At 37.2% G+C, this 13,566-nt stretch overlaps 1 protein-coding gene across 4 annotated transcripts in view; it reads left to right on the top strand.

Moving 5' to 3' along the window:
* Window positions 1-13,566, top strand: part of osbpl3b (oxysterol binding protein-like 3b) — a 112,298-nt gene that overhangs the window by 66,124 nt on the left and 32,608 nt on the right. For 2 of the 4 annotated variants that reach the window (XM_049480239.1, XM_049480242.1), the window contains exons 4-10: window positions 1,695-1,748; window positions 3,202-3,330; window positions 4,467-4,631; window positions 5,994-6,093; window positions 6,289-6,395; window positions 8,269-8,361; window positions 12,024-12,183. In XM_049480239.1, the coding sequence (XP_049336196.1) occupies window positions 1,695-1,748; window positions 3,202-3,330; window positions 4,467-4,631; window positions 5,994-6,093; window positions 6,289-6,395; window positions 8,269-8,361; window positions 12,024-12,183 (808 nt within the window). The remainder of the gene's footprint in view (window positions 1-1,694; window positions 1,749-3,201; window positions 3,331-4,466; window positions 4,632-5,993; window positions 6,094-6,288; window positions 6,396-8,268; window positions 8,362-12,023; window positions 12,184-13,566) is intronic. The other 2 variants (XM_049480241.1, XM_049480243.1) reach the window with 1 other exon arrangement.

Below are 13,566 nucleotides of genomic sequence, written 5' to 3'. Positions count from 1 at the left end.
TGCATTCATATCACACTCCATAAAAAAATGTTGATTTATCACAGGTGATTCACTTAGATGATCATTCGATGCCCTGGTAAACTTGAAATATACACATGAATCAAATTAGAATGAAAATTGTCTGATATCAGTGACGTTTTCACGGATTTATGAGTAATTATAATTAACGCATGCTGGAAACTGATGTCGATACTGACGCTAGAGAAATTGCTTTCTTCACTGTTGCTAGGATATGAAACGATAAAGCTTTTTGGCACATTTTTTTCATTTCTCACCTTTAACCAAGCAGAAAAAGAGAGTGAGAGAGAGAGAGAGACAGAGAAAGAGAGTCAGAGTGAGAGAAATTCTCCCAGTCTCATGCCTCTATGCAAGGCTGCAGAATACAATAAAGACAGAGCTTGTGAGAGAGATGTACAGGGGCTCAGAGGGAGCGATGGACAGATATGGATGGAATGAGACAGGACAGATAGAGAGAGAAAGAGAGAGGCTGGCAGGTATGTGCAGGAGTGTCACAGTCTGAAGGGGGTTAATCCAGTCATAAACACACCAAAACATCAGATTCTAAAACAGAGATAATCATATCAACCATATAATTGAAATATATATATATAATATCCAAACAATCAATTACAATGATAATCAATGTCTAATTTAAATGAAGCAAATTATTTATTTATGTAGATGTGAATTGTTCATGTATATGTTATAACTGATCAAATGTTGTTTTTTTTTCAATTAATCATTTAATCAATTAATGCTTTGGCAATACTGTTATTTACTATGGTCATGCCAATAAAGCTTATTTGAATTGAATTGAGAGAGTCAGAGAGAGAGAATGAGAGACTCAGAGAGAGTCAGAAAGAGAGAGAGAAAGAGAAAGTTTCAGTAAGAGAAATAGAGTCAGAGAGAAAGTGAACTTTGAAAGAGAGCGAGGGAGAGTCAGAGAGAAAGAGAGTCAGAGAGAAAATGAGAGTCAGAAAGAGGGAAAGAAAGAGAAGAAGAGTCAGAGAGAAAGTGAACTCAGAAAGAGAGAGTCAGAGAGAGAGAGAAAAAGAGAGTCATTAAGAAAGTGAAAGTCAGAGAGAAAGAGAGTCAAAGAGAAAGTGAACTTAGAAAGAGAGAGAGTCAGAGAAAGAGAGAGAAAGAGTCATTGAGAAAGTAAACTTAGAAAGAGAGAATGTCAGAGAGAGAGAGAGAAAGTGAGTCTTTGAGATAGTGACAGAGCGAGAGACAGAGAGTCAGAGAGAAAGTGAACTTAGAAAGAGAGAGAGAGAGTCAGAGAGAGGACCAGAGAAAAAGAGAGATGGAGAGTGAGAGAGAGAAAGAGATGAAGTCAGAGAGAGAAAGAGAGAGTCCGAGAGAGAGAAATTTTCACGCCTCAATCCAAGGCTACATAGTACAATAAAGACAGAGCTTGTGAGAGAGATGTACAGGGACTCAGAGGGAGCGATGGACAGATAGTGATAGAATGAGACAGGACAGATGGAGAGAGAGAGAAAGAGAGAGAGAATAATCAGAGGTGGGCGATGGAAACAGCTTCTCATACATCAACAGCGCGTTACAAACCCAGGAGAACCCATTACTGCAGACTCTGTGTCTGACCCTCCCTGACCCTGACATTCATCTTTTTCTCACTCTGTCTTTCTCTCTCTCTCTCTCTCTCTCTCTCTCTCTCTCTCTCTGGTTGTCTACAGAGATACTTCTACTTGGATAAGGGCATTCTGAAGTACGCCAAGTGTTCAGCTGACGTGAGTATAAAGGGTATTCGTCACTCCTGAGTCATGCCCCCTGTCCATCATTGTTCACACACACACACACACACACACACACACACACACACACACACACACAAACACACACACACCCCACACACACAGTATTGATTGAGCATCAACTCACAATAGGAGCAAACCTATATTGTCCCTATACTGACCCTCAGCCTTGGCCTTTGTGCACAGAGGTTTCTCCAGTTTCTCTGAATCTTTTCGTGACATTATGTACTGTAGACGGTGGGATATCCAAAGTCTTTACAATTTTACATTAAGGAACATTTTTTTTAAATTGTTCCAAATTTTTTTGCCAATTTTTTTTTGCAGATTGATGTCTCCCAAAAATGCTTTGCTTATAACAAGTCATGTGAGTTAGTTGCAAATTGCTCCTGTTGAAGCTGTTTATTAGAACCACTTACTTTACCAGTGTTTTATTGGCGCTTCTCAACTTTTTAAATATGTGTTGCTGCTTCTAAATGCATTAATGATTTTTTTAGAAGGTGGCAAAAGGTCTCATTATCAGCATCTGTGCTCTGTGTTCTGTTGTGAATTAACCTCCTAAGACCCAAACTCTTGCAGTGCATGCATTTCTTATATCTCTTTGCTATTTGGGTTAATTGGCACCTGATAACTGTAAAAGAATTATCATCTTTTTACATGATGTAGTTTCTGAGAAAAATAATGTCCACATATGAGGACTTTAGTGCAACCTGAGTGCAAAACAAAAAAAGTAAAAACAACAATTGTGCCCCTTTGAGCAATATGGCTCATTTGATGTACTGCTTCAACATGAGGACATAACAAAAAAAAAAACATAAACATGTACTGTATTTACTGTTCATTTAAATTTCAGAACAAAATTAAAACTGTATCGTGTTAAACTCTTCTGCCACTTCTAGATGACAGTATAATATATGGCCTCATATGAGGACACCAGGCCTTTGTAGAGCAAAATGTAGTGTTTTAGTGATTTTGTGATTTAGACAACCTAAAATGTGATATCCACACATGTGGTCGCCAGGTCCTAGAAGGTTAAATATGGATCTGTGAGATTATTCATGTAAAATCATTGCATTCTGTTTTTTATTTACATTTATTTAGATTTTACACAATGTCACTACATTTTGGGAACTTGGACTATATTATGGGATATAAGTTTATAATCTTCTGAATGTGAAAATAATTCAGCTAAGAGTATTTTAAACAGTCTCTGCACAAATCGGCTCAAATCCCTTTAAATCCTTACTGCCTCTGAAACGCTACACCTCCAGAGAAAGCTGCTAAAATGCAGTTGTAGGTTTTTTAGTTATTTGATGACTCTTCTGCCAATTTATTCCTTAGCCAGTAGCTGTACTCTAAATAAGCACATTCTGTTATATTCTGCTGGTGTGAAGCTGGCTGTATAACCGGGTGAACTTGCTGTGATTTACAGATTGAAAAGGGCAAACTGCACGGGTGCATTGATGTGGGTCTGTCGGTCATGGCAATTAAGAAGAAAGCCAAGTGTATTGATCTGGATGCAGAGGAGAACATTTATCATCTGAAGGTAAATGGCAACCAGGTATGTGGTAAAGTGACCCCAGTGCAGAGAAGCCCTGCATGCAGATCATTTAATACTGTGAGCTGATTGTGGCTTCAAGAGGCTCCAGACATGATTTAAACTGATTCGATTACTACATTCAGAAAGAGATTGATAGTCGAATAAATATGATATATAGGACTTTTTCCACTGTAAATTCATTTTCATTTTCTGAAGAACCATATTTCATATGAAACTACCTGCATGCTGTTCTCTGTTCATCCAGTGTACCTTCATGTTTAATGATAATAAACTGTTAGAGTTTTAGAATAAATTAATTATGTAACAAATTAATTATTGCTGGTTTTATTTTACTATACAAACAGCATTGAAGTTAATAAAGAAAAATTAAAGCTAAAAAGCGTTCAGGATAAATCTGGCTTTGATTGAGCAGCATTATTTAGTCTTTAAATATGTTTTTTTGAGATTGTGTTTAAATGAGATTGTTGAAATAAAAAAAAACATCACTTCAAATTAAATTAAACTTAACCCCCCAAAAAAACTAGAAAATTAGAAAATATTATGCAGAATACTGCATAAAAATAATTAACAGGCCTACATGCTACATTTTGTTTGTATTTTTGGTGTTTTTCTTTGGTTCAGTTGGAGCATAAGTGGGTTTTTTTAATAGTTTTTTACTTTTTTTACATTATAATTTTCTACTTATCTGTATCCCTTACAGGCTGTTCTTGTTACTGTGCCTGTTCTTGTAATACTGTTATGTGTAATTGGCTTATTGTTAGAGGTATATATTAGAACAGTTACTGTGATTCTACTGTATATACTAGTATATTCGCCTATTTAGCAAACAGCACTATTTCCCCACAAATCATGTGTTTAAATACTGTATATGCATGTTACATATAACATTAGAAACAAGTTTCTATAACATGAGCCTTAGCAAAGTATGCATTAGAAGTAGAATTTCCCAAAAAAATCAGAACGTAAACTACACCAAAACATTTTTTCTTGGTTGTGGTTTAATCTATTATTATTTTACACAACTACTGTTTTTTGGTTCTTTTTTAATCTAAAATTGTGTTTGATGCAGCAACACATTTCATTGATATTGTACCAGTTACTTGTTGAGGACAGTGTGTGGACGTCTGTGTTTGCAGTTCAAGTCTCAGGAGCTGTTTGATGAATGGGTCTCTAAGTTGCGTCACCACCGGCTGTACAGACAGAATGAGATCGCCATGTTCCCCCCGGAGAAACCGCTCTTCAGCCCCCACTTCTCCCCAACATCCCCCACCAGCTTCCCCGAGACCCACGCCGCGAGAAAGGTAGACTAACCCAACTCCACTCACACACAGACAGGTACAGGAGGAGCACTGATAGACTGATATTCACAGAAAAGGCTTTAATATATATTTGTTAAGTGGTTTTAATATAATAAGTATGAAATTGTGATGCAACAAATGGATTTCATTCAGCAATTGACTCAAGCTGCTATATTCTGCTGTTCAACAGATTGAAAACTTAAAAATAATACATAATCATCCATTAAATTTCCTAATTAGGCCAATTATAATCCACAATATTTTTTTAGAATTTATGTCTGTTTTAAATGTTAAGTTTGAATACTACTTTAAAATATATGGGACAGTTGGTATATTTATTTTGTTATGCTTCATCTATTTAAACTCTTTAGCATTTACTGATTCTGTGAAATCTTTGAACTCGCATAAGATTAGAATTAGAATAGACTTTATAGAATTATTTTATAAAGCATAATAATTCACTGAAACTTTCTTTTTATTTTCCTTTCTCTGAGTCTATGATACATTAGTAAAAGATGAGATAATAACCATCATTCTTAAATCAAACATCATAAATTTGTCTATTTAAATATATTACTATTGTACTAGAACTATATGTGGAATACATAAGGTGTACTTTTGTCTTTTTACTTACATTTTTACCGACTTAATCAGTATTTCAGTAAACTTTGGAAAAGTTACCTTTATTTTGGCTGTGCTATTTTTTACTAGGGATATACTTAATAATAATAAAAACATATAATTATTTTATAAAATTGTGCTTTTTATGCTGTAACTATTCTTTTACTAAATGTTTCTTAGGAACCTACAGTATATTTCTTCAATAAAACTGTACTTCAGTGAAAATTGCTACAAAACTTTAACTTTGTGTTGTTTTTACAAATAAAAAAACTGAACTGATGAACATTTTATCTGTTTAAACTGTACTTTATGTGTTACAAGTTCAGTTAGTTTAGTGTCGGCAAAATAACTTCAACAGCTAATGCTTGCAACAATTGCTTTTGTTTTTACCAGTTTAATCGCACTTTTAATGTTAAAATAATCTAAAATCTTTAATGTTCACCTCACACAGATATACTTAAATTGTATTAATAAGTGGCAAAAATAACATATGACTAGTATGCTGAGTATACATTTAGTGAAAATGTATTTTAATTACAAACAAGTAATAATTGAGTATAAATTATTTGTTGCAAAATAACATAACTTAAGTACAGACCTATATCAGCCTAATTTACTTATTTCATTTTTCACAAGGGTACACACTTCATGTGTAGGCCACGCCCACTCCAAATTTAAATCTGCACATAAATGCAGACACTAGATTTCAGAATGGTTCAGTGTGTTTTTTTTCTTCATATTCAGCGAGCCTCTTTAGCGAAGCAGTCCTCTCTCAACTTCACCAGTCAGGCCAAGGTGGCTGCCTGGCTCCAGTCCTCTGACGACATCGACAGGTATTCCAAAGGTGTGTATTCCATAAACACACACACACACACACACACACTCACTCACCTCACTGTGACTGATTTACAAGATGCTGTGTCTGCAGGTTTTACCACCTTATGCTTGTATGCTTTGTCACCTGCACTCAACCTTCTCTCTCTCTCACTCTCTCTCTCTCACTCTCCCTCTCTCTCTCTCTTTCTCTTTTTCTCCCTAGAGCTGTCTGTGTGTGAGGCTCAGTTGCTGGAGCTGAATCACCTGCTGAGGAGTATGGAGGTTCTGCATCGTACCTACTCTGCCCCATCCATCAATCAGCTGCTGCAGGTCATTCTGACTCAGTACTGCACAATATGCTTTTATCTAACACTGCTTCAGCTGAATGCACAGTGACTTCCAAAAAAGTACAAACAGTAAAAAACCAAAATGCTACCTTGTTTTTTTCTGATATTACAAGAGTTTGCTGTTAAAGGTACAAGTCTCTTGAGGAACTTTCAGGGGTTCTTTAGTGTTAAAACTGTGGATTATTATTTTCACATCTGCACAGTCTAGTAAGGAGCGGGGATGTATGAGTGCTGAGCACATGCCTCGAGCATGGTGTACCAGCGTAGCTATGATGAGTAACTGTTGACTGTTGTCAGGGTTTTAATCGGTCAGTGGCGCACCTGTGTTTTCTTCTGCCAAGATAGAAACATGCCAGAAATGTACCTAAACACAAATCATTGCGACACGCCATGTGCAAGGTGTAAAAGTCTCCTTCGTCTTCCCATCAGAACTTATTGTTGTCTAGGAGAAACTACAGAGAAATTAAGGAGATCTACTTTTGGATTTTCTTTCCTATGAGGAGGTCTAATTCAACTGAGAATCAGCACTTATGCATGCAGTTAAGTTTTATGTCCCCTAGTGTTTCTAATGTCAAAGCTTTAAAAAGAAACAGAACAGATCTATGGCAGGTCTGTGGTTTTCTGCCCTGTAAGCCCTCCGTCAGCAGTGCTAGAGTTCTGATATGCGCAACTTAAAAAAAGAAACAGCCTGCAGCAGCACTAACGACAGCTTTACCTTTACAAGCTAAATTTGGAAATGACATCAAAATAAGATTGGTTTAGCAAATCCTATTATTTTCACTTAATTGCCGTTAACCTCTCTCACCGACAAAGGTTGCTAGGAACCTGGGTGTTCTGGTTGATGACCAACTCTCCTTCACGCACCATGTGGCCTCAGTTGCTTGGTCCTGCCGCTTTGCGCTCTATAACATCCAAAAAATTAGACCGTTCTTGACGCAACAGGCCACCCAACTCCTGGTGCAAGCGGTCGTCATCTCACGCCTCGACTACTGCAATGCCCTGCTAACTGGCCTCCCGGCCTGTGTAGTAAAACCACTCCAGATGATTCAGAACGCAGCAGCACGTCTGGTCTTCAACCAGCCAAAACGGGCACATGTCACCCCGCTGCTCATTGAGCTCCACTGGCTACCAGTTGATGCTCGCATCAAATTCAAAGCTCTTACAATCGCCTACAAGGTGATGACAGAACAGGCTCCTTCCTACCTGCACTCGCTCCTGAACGCTTACGCTACCTCCCGGCCGCTGCGCTCCTCCAATGAACGTCGCCTCGCTTTGCCAAACATTCACACAAAGCAATCCAGACTGTTCTCATACAGAGTTCCCCAATGGTGGAACAAACTACCTTCCACTACCAGATCAGGAGAATCTCTCACTATCTTTAAGAAACTCCTGAAGACAGAGCTCTTCAAAGAGCACTTACTCTCTTAACACCTCTAACAAACTCTAACTACTTCTAACCTCATCTCCTTCTTCCCCTCCTTCACTCCTCTATCCTATTATTCCCCTTTGACCTCCTTTTATCCCTATCCAAAGATGTTTTACCTTTAAACTTATTTTACATTGTACTTGACTATTGTAAGTCGCTTTGGACAAAAGCGTCTGCCAAATGTAATGTAATGTAATGTAATGTAATGTAACAGCAGATCTGAGGAGTCTGAAGGATGCGTTCTGCTTATCTCTCTGGACAGCATTACTGGAACAAACTGTTTGTTTGTAAATTTGAGAAATGCAATCTTCTAAGTGGCACTATTAAAAGACTGTTATTTTTAATGTTTAGTGCTGGATATAGTATCACAGCTTTTGTATTATTTGGTATTTATTTTCATATAAAGACGTGTGTATCTCTGTTTTTACAGGCTTCAGCATATGACAGTCCTAAAAAAGAGAAGAGGCCTCTTAGGAAATGGCGTTCCAAAAACTACAGCAAAGATAGCAAAACAACACTGCAGGTACGCTGTGTTTCTCCAGGTTATTTGGGTTTGTTATGTGAGAGTAGTGATTATTTGTGGGAGGACTGTATCTCTGCTCATTGATCAGAAACCTGTTCAGTGGATTGTGGGCTAAAATGTTGGAGATCAATATTAAATTATACAAGAGTGACTCTTGAAGCTTGTAGCAGCGTTAATAGCTTTGTACTATTAAATGAAATAGTGTTGAACATGATTCTGCTATTAGATCTGAAGGAGCTTGAAAGGTTTTCAGCATCAGAATCAGATATTAATGTCAGAATCACTTTATGTATTTCAAGTGTTTTACAGATACAGGATTGAGCTGTGGAGTCGTGGAAGAACTGTGTTCTCAGGAATGATGGTGTTTCATCCAATACTTTTGAGAGAAGTTGGGGAATTGTAGTTGTCAGTGAATACAATCAATCAAATCCACACAGCAATGCTTCAAATGTAGTAGAAATATTTTTTTTTTCTGTACAGAAGGGACAGTTACTAAAAAAAGCAGGATAACCTTTCTTTAATGGCCATGATTTAAAAAGAAACAATGAATAACCAGGTGCCCCAATACTTTTTTCTATATACAGCTCTAGAAAAAAAAAGGAACCACTTCAGTTTCTAAATCAGTTTCTCTGATTTTGCTATGTATAGGTGTATGTTTAAGTAAAATAAACATTGTTGTTTTATTCTATAAACTACGGACAACATTTCTCCCAAATTCCAAATAAAAATATTGTCATTTAGAGCATTTATTTGCAGAAAATGAGAAATGGCTGAAATAACAAAAATTCTTCAGAGCTTTCAGACCTCAAATAATGCAAAGAAAACAAGTTCATATTCATAAAATTCATAAAGATTTAAGAGTTGAGAAATCAACATTTGGTGGAATAACCCTGGTTCTTAATCATAGTTTTCATGCATCTTGGCATGTTCTCCTCCACCAGTCTTACACACTGCTTTTGTATCACTTTATGCCACTCCTGGCATCAAGCAGTTCAGTTTGGTTTGATGGCTTGTGATCATCCATCTTCCTCCTGATTATATTCCAGAGGTTTTTAATTTGGTAAAATCAAGGAAAAATCATCATTAAATGGTCTCTTGTTTTTTTCCAGAGCTGTACAGTATGTACAGTATTATTTACATATGCAAAAAAAATACACAACATAATCTACAACCTCAATTCCAAAATAGTTGGGACACTGTGTAAAATGAGAAGAGATGTAAATAGAACCAGAATTCAATGATTTGCACGTCTTGTAAACACATATTTTATTCACAATAGATCATAGAATGCACATTGGAAAATTATTGTTTGATAAATGTTTCTCAATGTAAAATTGCAAAGCCTTAGATAGCCCTACTTATACATTAAAAATATTAATTACCAGAATATTCAGAGAAACTGGACAAATCTCTGTGTAAGGGACAAGGCCTACAGTTAACATTTGATGCTGGTGATCTTCAGGCCCTCAGGTGGCACTGCATTAAGAACAGGCATCATTCTGTGTTCAAAACGTATAAGCATCATTTTCTCTGGACCAAAGCTCACTTTAAAAAATGGACTGAGGCAAGATAGAAAACTTTTCTGTGCTCAGATCAAAATGTAAATTTTAGACGAGCTATGACCCAGAGAAAACAGTGTTTTTTTCTGGATTGTGTTGGCAGACCCAAAGAAAAAAATCAATCATCATTGTCATTCAAAATCCTACAAAAGAGCCAATTTATAGTAGGAGGAAAGAACATGTTAGTACCTTCAATGAAAGTGAGTGATTTTAAAGCATGTCTATTGGTCAATTTATTAAACAATACAGACATTTACACAAAGTAAAGAACATTTAAGATTTATATTATGTTATAAAAAGAAAAATGGCAAAAAAACGTTGATACAGGGTTGATGCATGATGTGTACTTATTTTCCAGCTTGGCTACAGTAGCTTTGAGGCACTCTGTGGTAGTCTTGCAGGTTGAGCTTGATAGTAGTCAGAGTTTCCCCGAAAGTATCTTGGAGTTCCTTTTTAAAGATATCAGCGATGTCTTTCCTCAGCGAGGCCAGTAGGTCGAGTTTGAGAGCGGTGATGTCAGGGTTAGCATGCGGCAAGACAAGCGGCTCACTCTAGGACGTGGTCACTGTTGTGTCAGAATAGAGTTCTTTTCTGAAATGTACGCAGTCCAGAGTTAGACTTTCCAACAGAAAATACTGTGAAGTAGCGTAAGACTGATTCTAAAACCAAAAAAGCACAGAAAATTTTGAATTTAATCGAAATCGGCAGGAGCTTCAAAACTCCCATCCTACTCCATCAAAGCTCAGCAGCATCCCCCCACAATATGTGTACTTTTAAACACTGAGTGCACATTTTTCCTTCTTGAACACTGATCTTTTAAAAACCATGGCCCATAATTATCTTTTCAGGTACACTCTAAGAAATATAAGTACAGATTTGTACTTAAAAGAGTACAAAGCTTGTCGCTGGGGCTGTACCTTATATTGAGGTACAAAAAAGTACCTTTCAGTGAAAGTCCTTTTTTGTACCCATGGTTTTTGTGGCAGTAAAGATCATAAAGATTATAAACATTATCATCAACTAAATATGGCTCAAAAACTTGATGATACAAAATTGTCTGGCTTTCAAATAAAAAATGTGCAATTTAAATATATATTGTTCATTAGTACAGTGATACAGAAAACTGAATGTACCCTTTTGCTGGTTAAATGGTACAAATTTGTACTTATTGCTGTTAGAAATGACTTTGTACTTCAGAGGGAACAAATCTGACCCCGTAAAGACCAATATTGTACCTTTGAGGGTACAATTATAAAGAGTGTACCTTTAAGTACAAAAAAGTACTCATATCGTACCTCTGTTTTTTAGAGTGTAGCTCCTCTTTTCAAGCACCTTAACTTACCTCAGCATGATTGAGTCAAACTGGATGAAAGCTTGATATGCAGCTGCTACCTCATCATTATCTGTTGTTATAAAGCTGAGGCTCCATCGGTGCCATAAAGCATTCACAGCAGCAACAACACACAAATGAGTCTGCCAGCAAATCAATGAATTTCCTTTTGAGTGTTTTCTGTTAGCATTCTTATGACTCATGCTGTCTTTAACCCTTTCCTACCTAACAGTGTCCATGGCAGTGTGTGGAATGGGTGCTGGACCTTTTCTACTGTATTATAAAATAATTACAGTACTGCTTTCACTGTTGGATAGAAGAGATATGGACAAAAGTATTGGGACGCATGCTCATTCATTTTTCTTCTACACTCAAGGGCTTTAAAAAGAATTGTTTCTGCTTTTGTTGGAGTAATGGTTTCTACTGTTCAGAGGAGACTTTCTACAAGATTTTAGAGCATTGCTCCAAGAACAGCTTAGTTTAATTGAGGTCCAGATGTTGGACACTGTTCTTTCCACTGCTTCACAGCTCAATACTTTGGGGGGGCTTTATACCCCTCTAGACCACGCCTGACCTTAGGCATGGTGTCAGTAGGTCCATGTCTGTCTGTTTCAGAGAGTGCTATTCTTTGTTGACAATGCTTTTCTACAACTTAAAGTAGCTGAATGTGTTTAATAGACGAGGTGTCCACAAACATTTAGACATATGGTGAGATATTGAAACTATTACACAGCTCTGATGTGTTGCCTTTTTCCCATCTCTTTTTGCTTCAGGTTCCCAGCTGTATCTCAGCAGGATCGATCCGCCTCCACGCGTCCAATCCTAACCTCTCCTGCGTTGATCTGACCAATGAGAAGAGTTATGCAGAACACCTTGACCTGCCCATAGATGTGTCCAAACTGCAGGAAGACTTCTATCGTGTCGCTACCAACTGTAAGTGATATGTTTACTGAAATTTAGATTAGTACATGTATTATTTATCAAAACTATAAGATGAATTTATATGTATTAATTCATCATACATTTTTTTTTTCATAAATTACACGAATATCCTTAGTGCTCTTAAGGGAACAAACAGTTATAAATGAGAGTGAGTGGGTCAAATGGCTACAGAGTCCAATTTTCTGACCCACCTGCTCCTCTTCAGACGCAAAGCTCACAAGGGTTGCCAGATTGACACACAGTGGCAAGCAATGACAAGTCTTTCTTTGTATCTAATTAATGAATTTAAATGTTTTGGTGTCCAAACTGCCGATCTAGTGTTGGTGGTAAATTACCCAGCTATGGTTAGCAACTTTAAAGAAGCTCAGTGATTACCAGATTCAGCTCGCCTGTTTCACTGGATGCAGCACACTGTTCCAACAGCATGCTGTTGTCAATACCTGGCAAACCTGAGTGTGGAAATGGGACTGGAAGAATGGCGTTGGGCAGATTCAGAGTTCACACCCCACACAGTTCAAAGCCAGTGCTTAAACTCAGAATGTTTTCTTAATATCTGATTATACATTCTGGTCATGTTATGAGTTACTACAGAAAATAGAATCTGGTTTGAGCCAGTCACTGCCACTGACACTGTATCAGCCAGGGAAACACTGCAGCCAGAAGATGAAATGCTTCTTAATACGGGCGAATATGCCGGCGCTTGTCAGTGAGAGACAGCTGTTGATTACATTTTTTTTTTGTCACAGTTTTTCTCCATTAGAATTCTAAACATGGCCTCCTCCACCTGATAGGCAGCCCTTCTGTATCTGAGACACCTCCTCATGAGCAGCGGAGCGGCAGACACCTGCTGGGCTGATGCTCACAGGGCTAGTTCTTCCCGTCTGTTTCCTTAGCTCTCTGAGGGAAACAGCTGTCAGTAGCGGGAAACATTTACATCTGTTTTTTTTTTCTTTGCTTTGGGCCTTTTAGAGGTTCACATTCACTGAACCACCAGTTTATTAGACACCTAATGTCCACTCTTTGATCATTTTTGTCATATATACCAAACCTGTACTCAAACATTCAAAGGTTCAGTCAGTGTGAAAATACTACAAGGCCTGCACAATTGTAATAATGTATTTCTTGTATCAAAAATTGAATGCAAAAATAAATAAATAATTAATTATATTGGGCTGATATAATTTGCTTCTGGCACGATACATTTTTTTGTTCATGACCAATACCAAAAATGCAACCTTGAGTATGTGTATATCAGTCAAATACCACCTTTTTCCTCTTTAACATGCTTCATGATATTGATAGTACAAGTGTCTGAATGCTCTTTGCTCATTTTAACCATCTAAATAACATCATATTTAGAGTGCGAAACAAATA

Source organism: Astyanax mexicanus, chromosome 6 (genome assembly GCF_023375975.1).
Source record: "Astyanax mexicanus isolate ESR-SI-001 chromosome 6, AstMex3_surface, whole genome shotgun sequence".
Lineage (NCBI taxonomy): Eukaryota > Metazoa > Chordata > Actinopteri > Characiformes > Acestrorhamphidae > Astyanax > Astyanax mexicanus.
The sequence above is the reverse complement of the archived record's forward strand: the minus strand, read 5'-3'. Positions and strand labels throughout refer to the sequence as shown.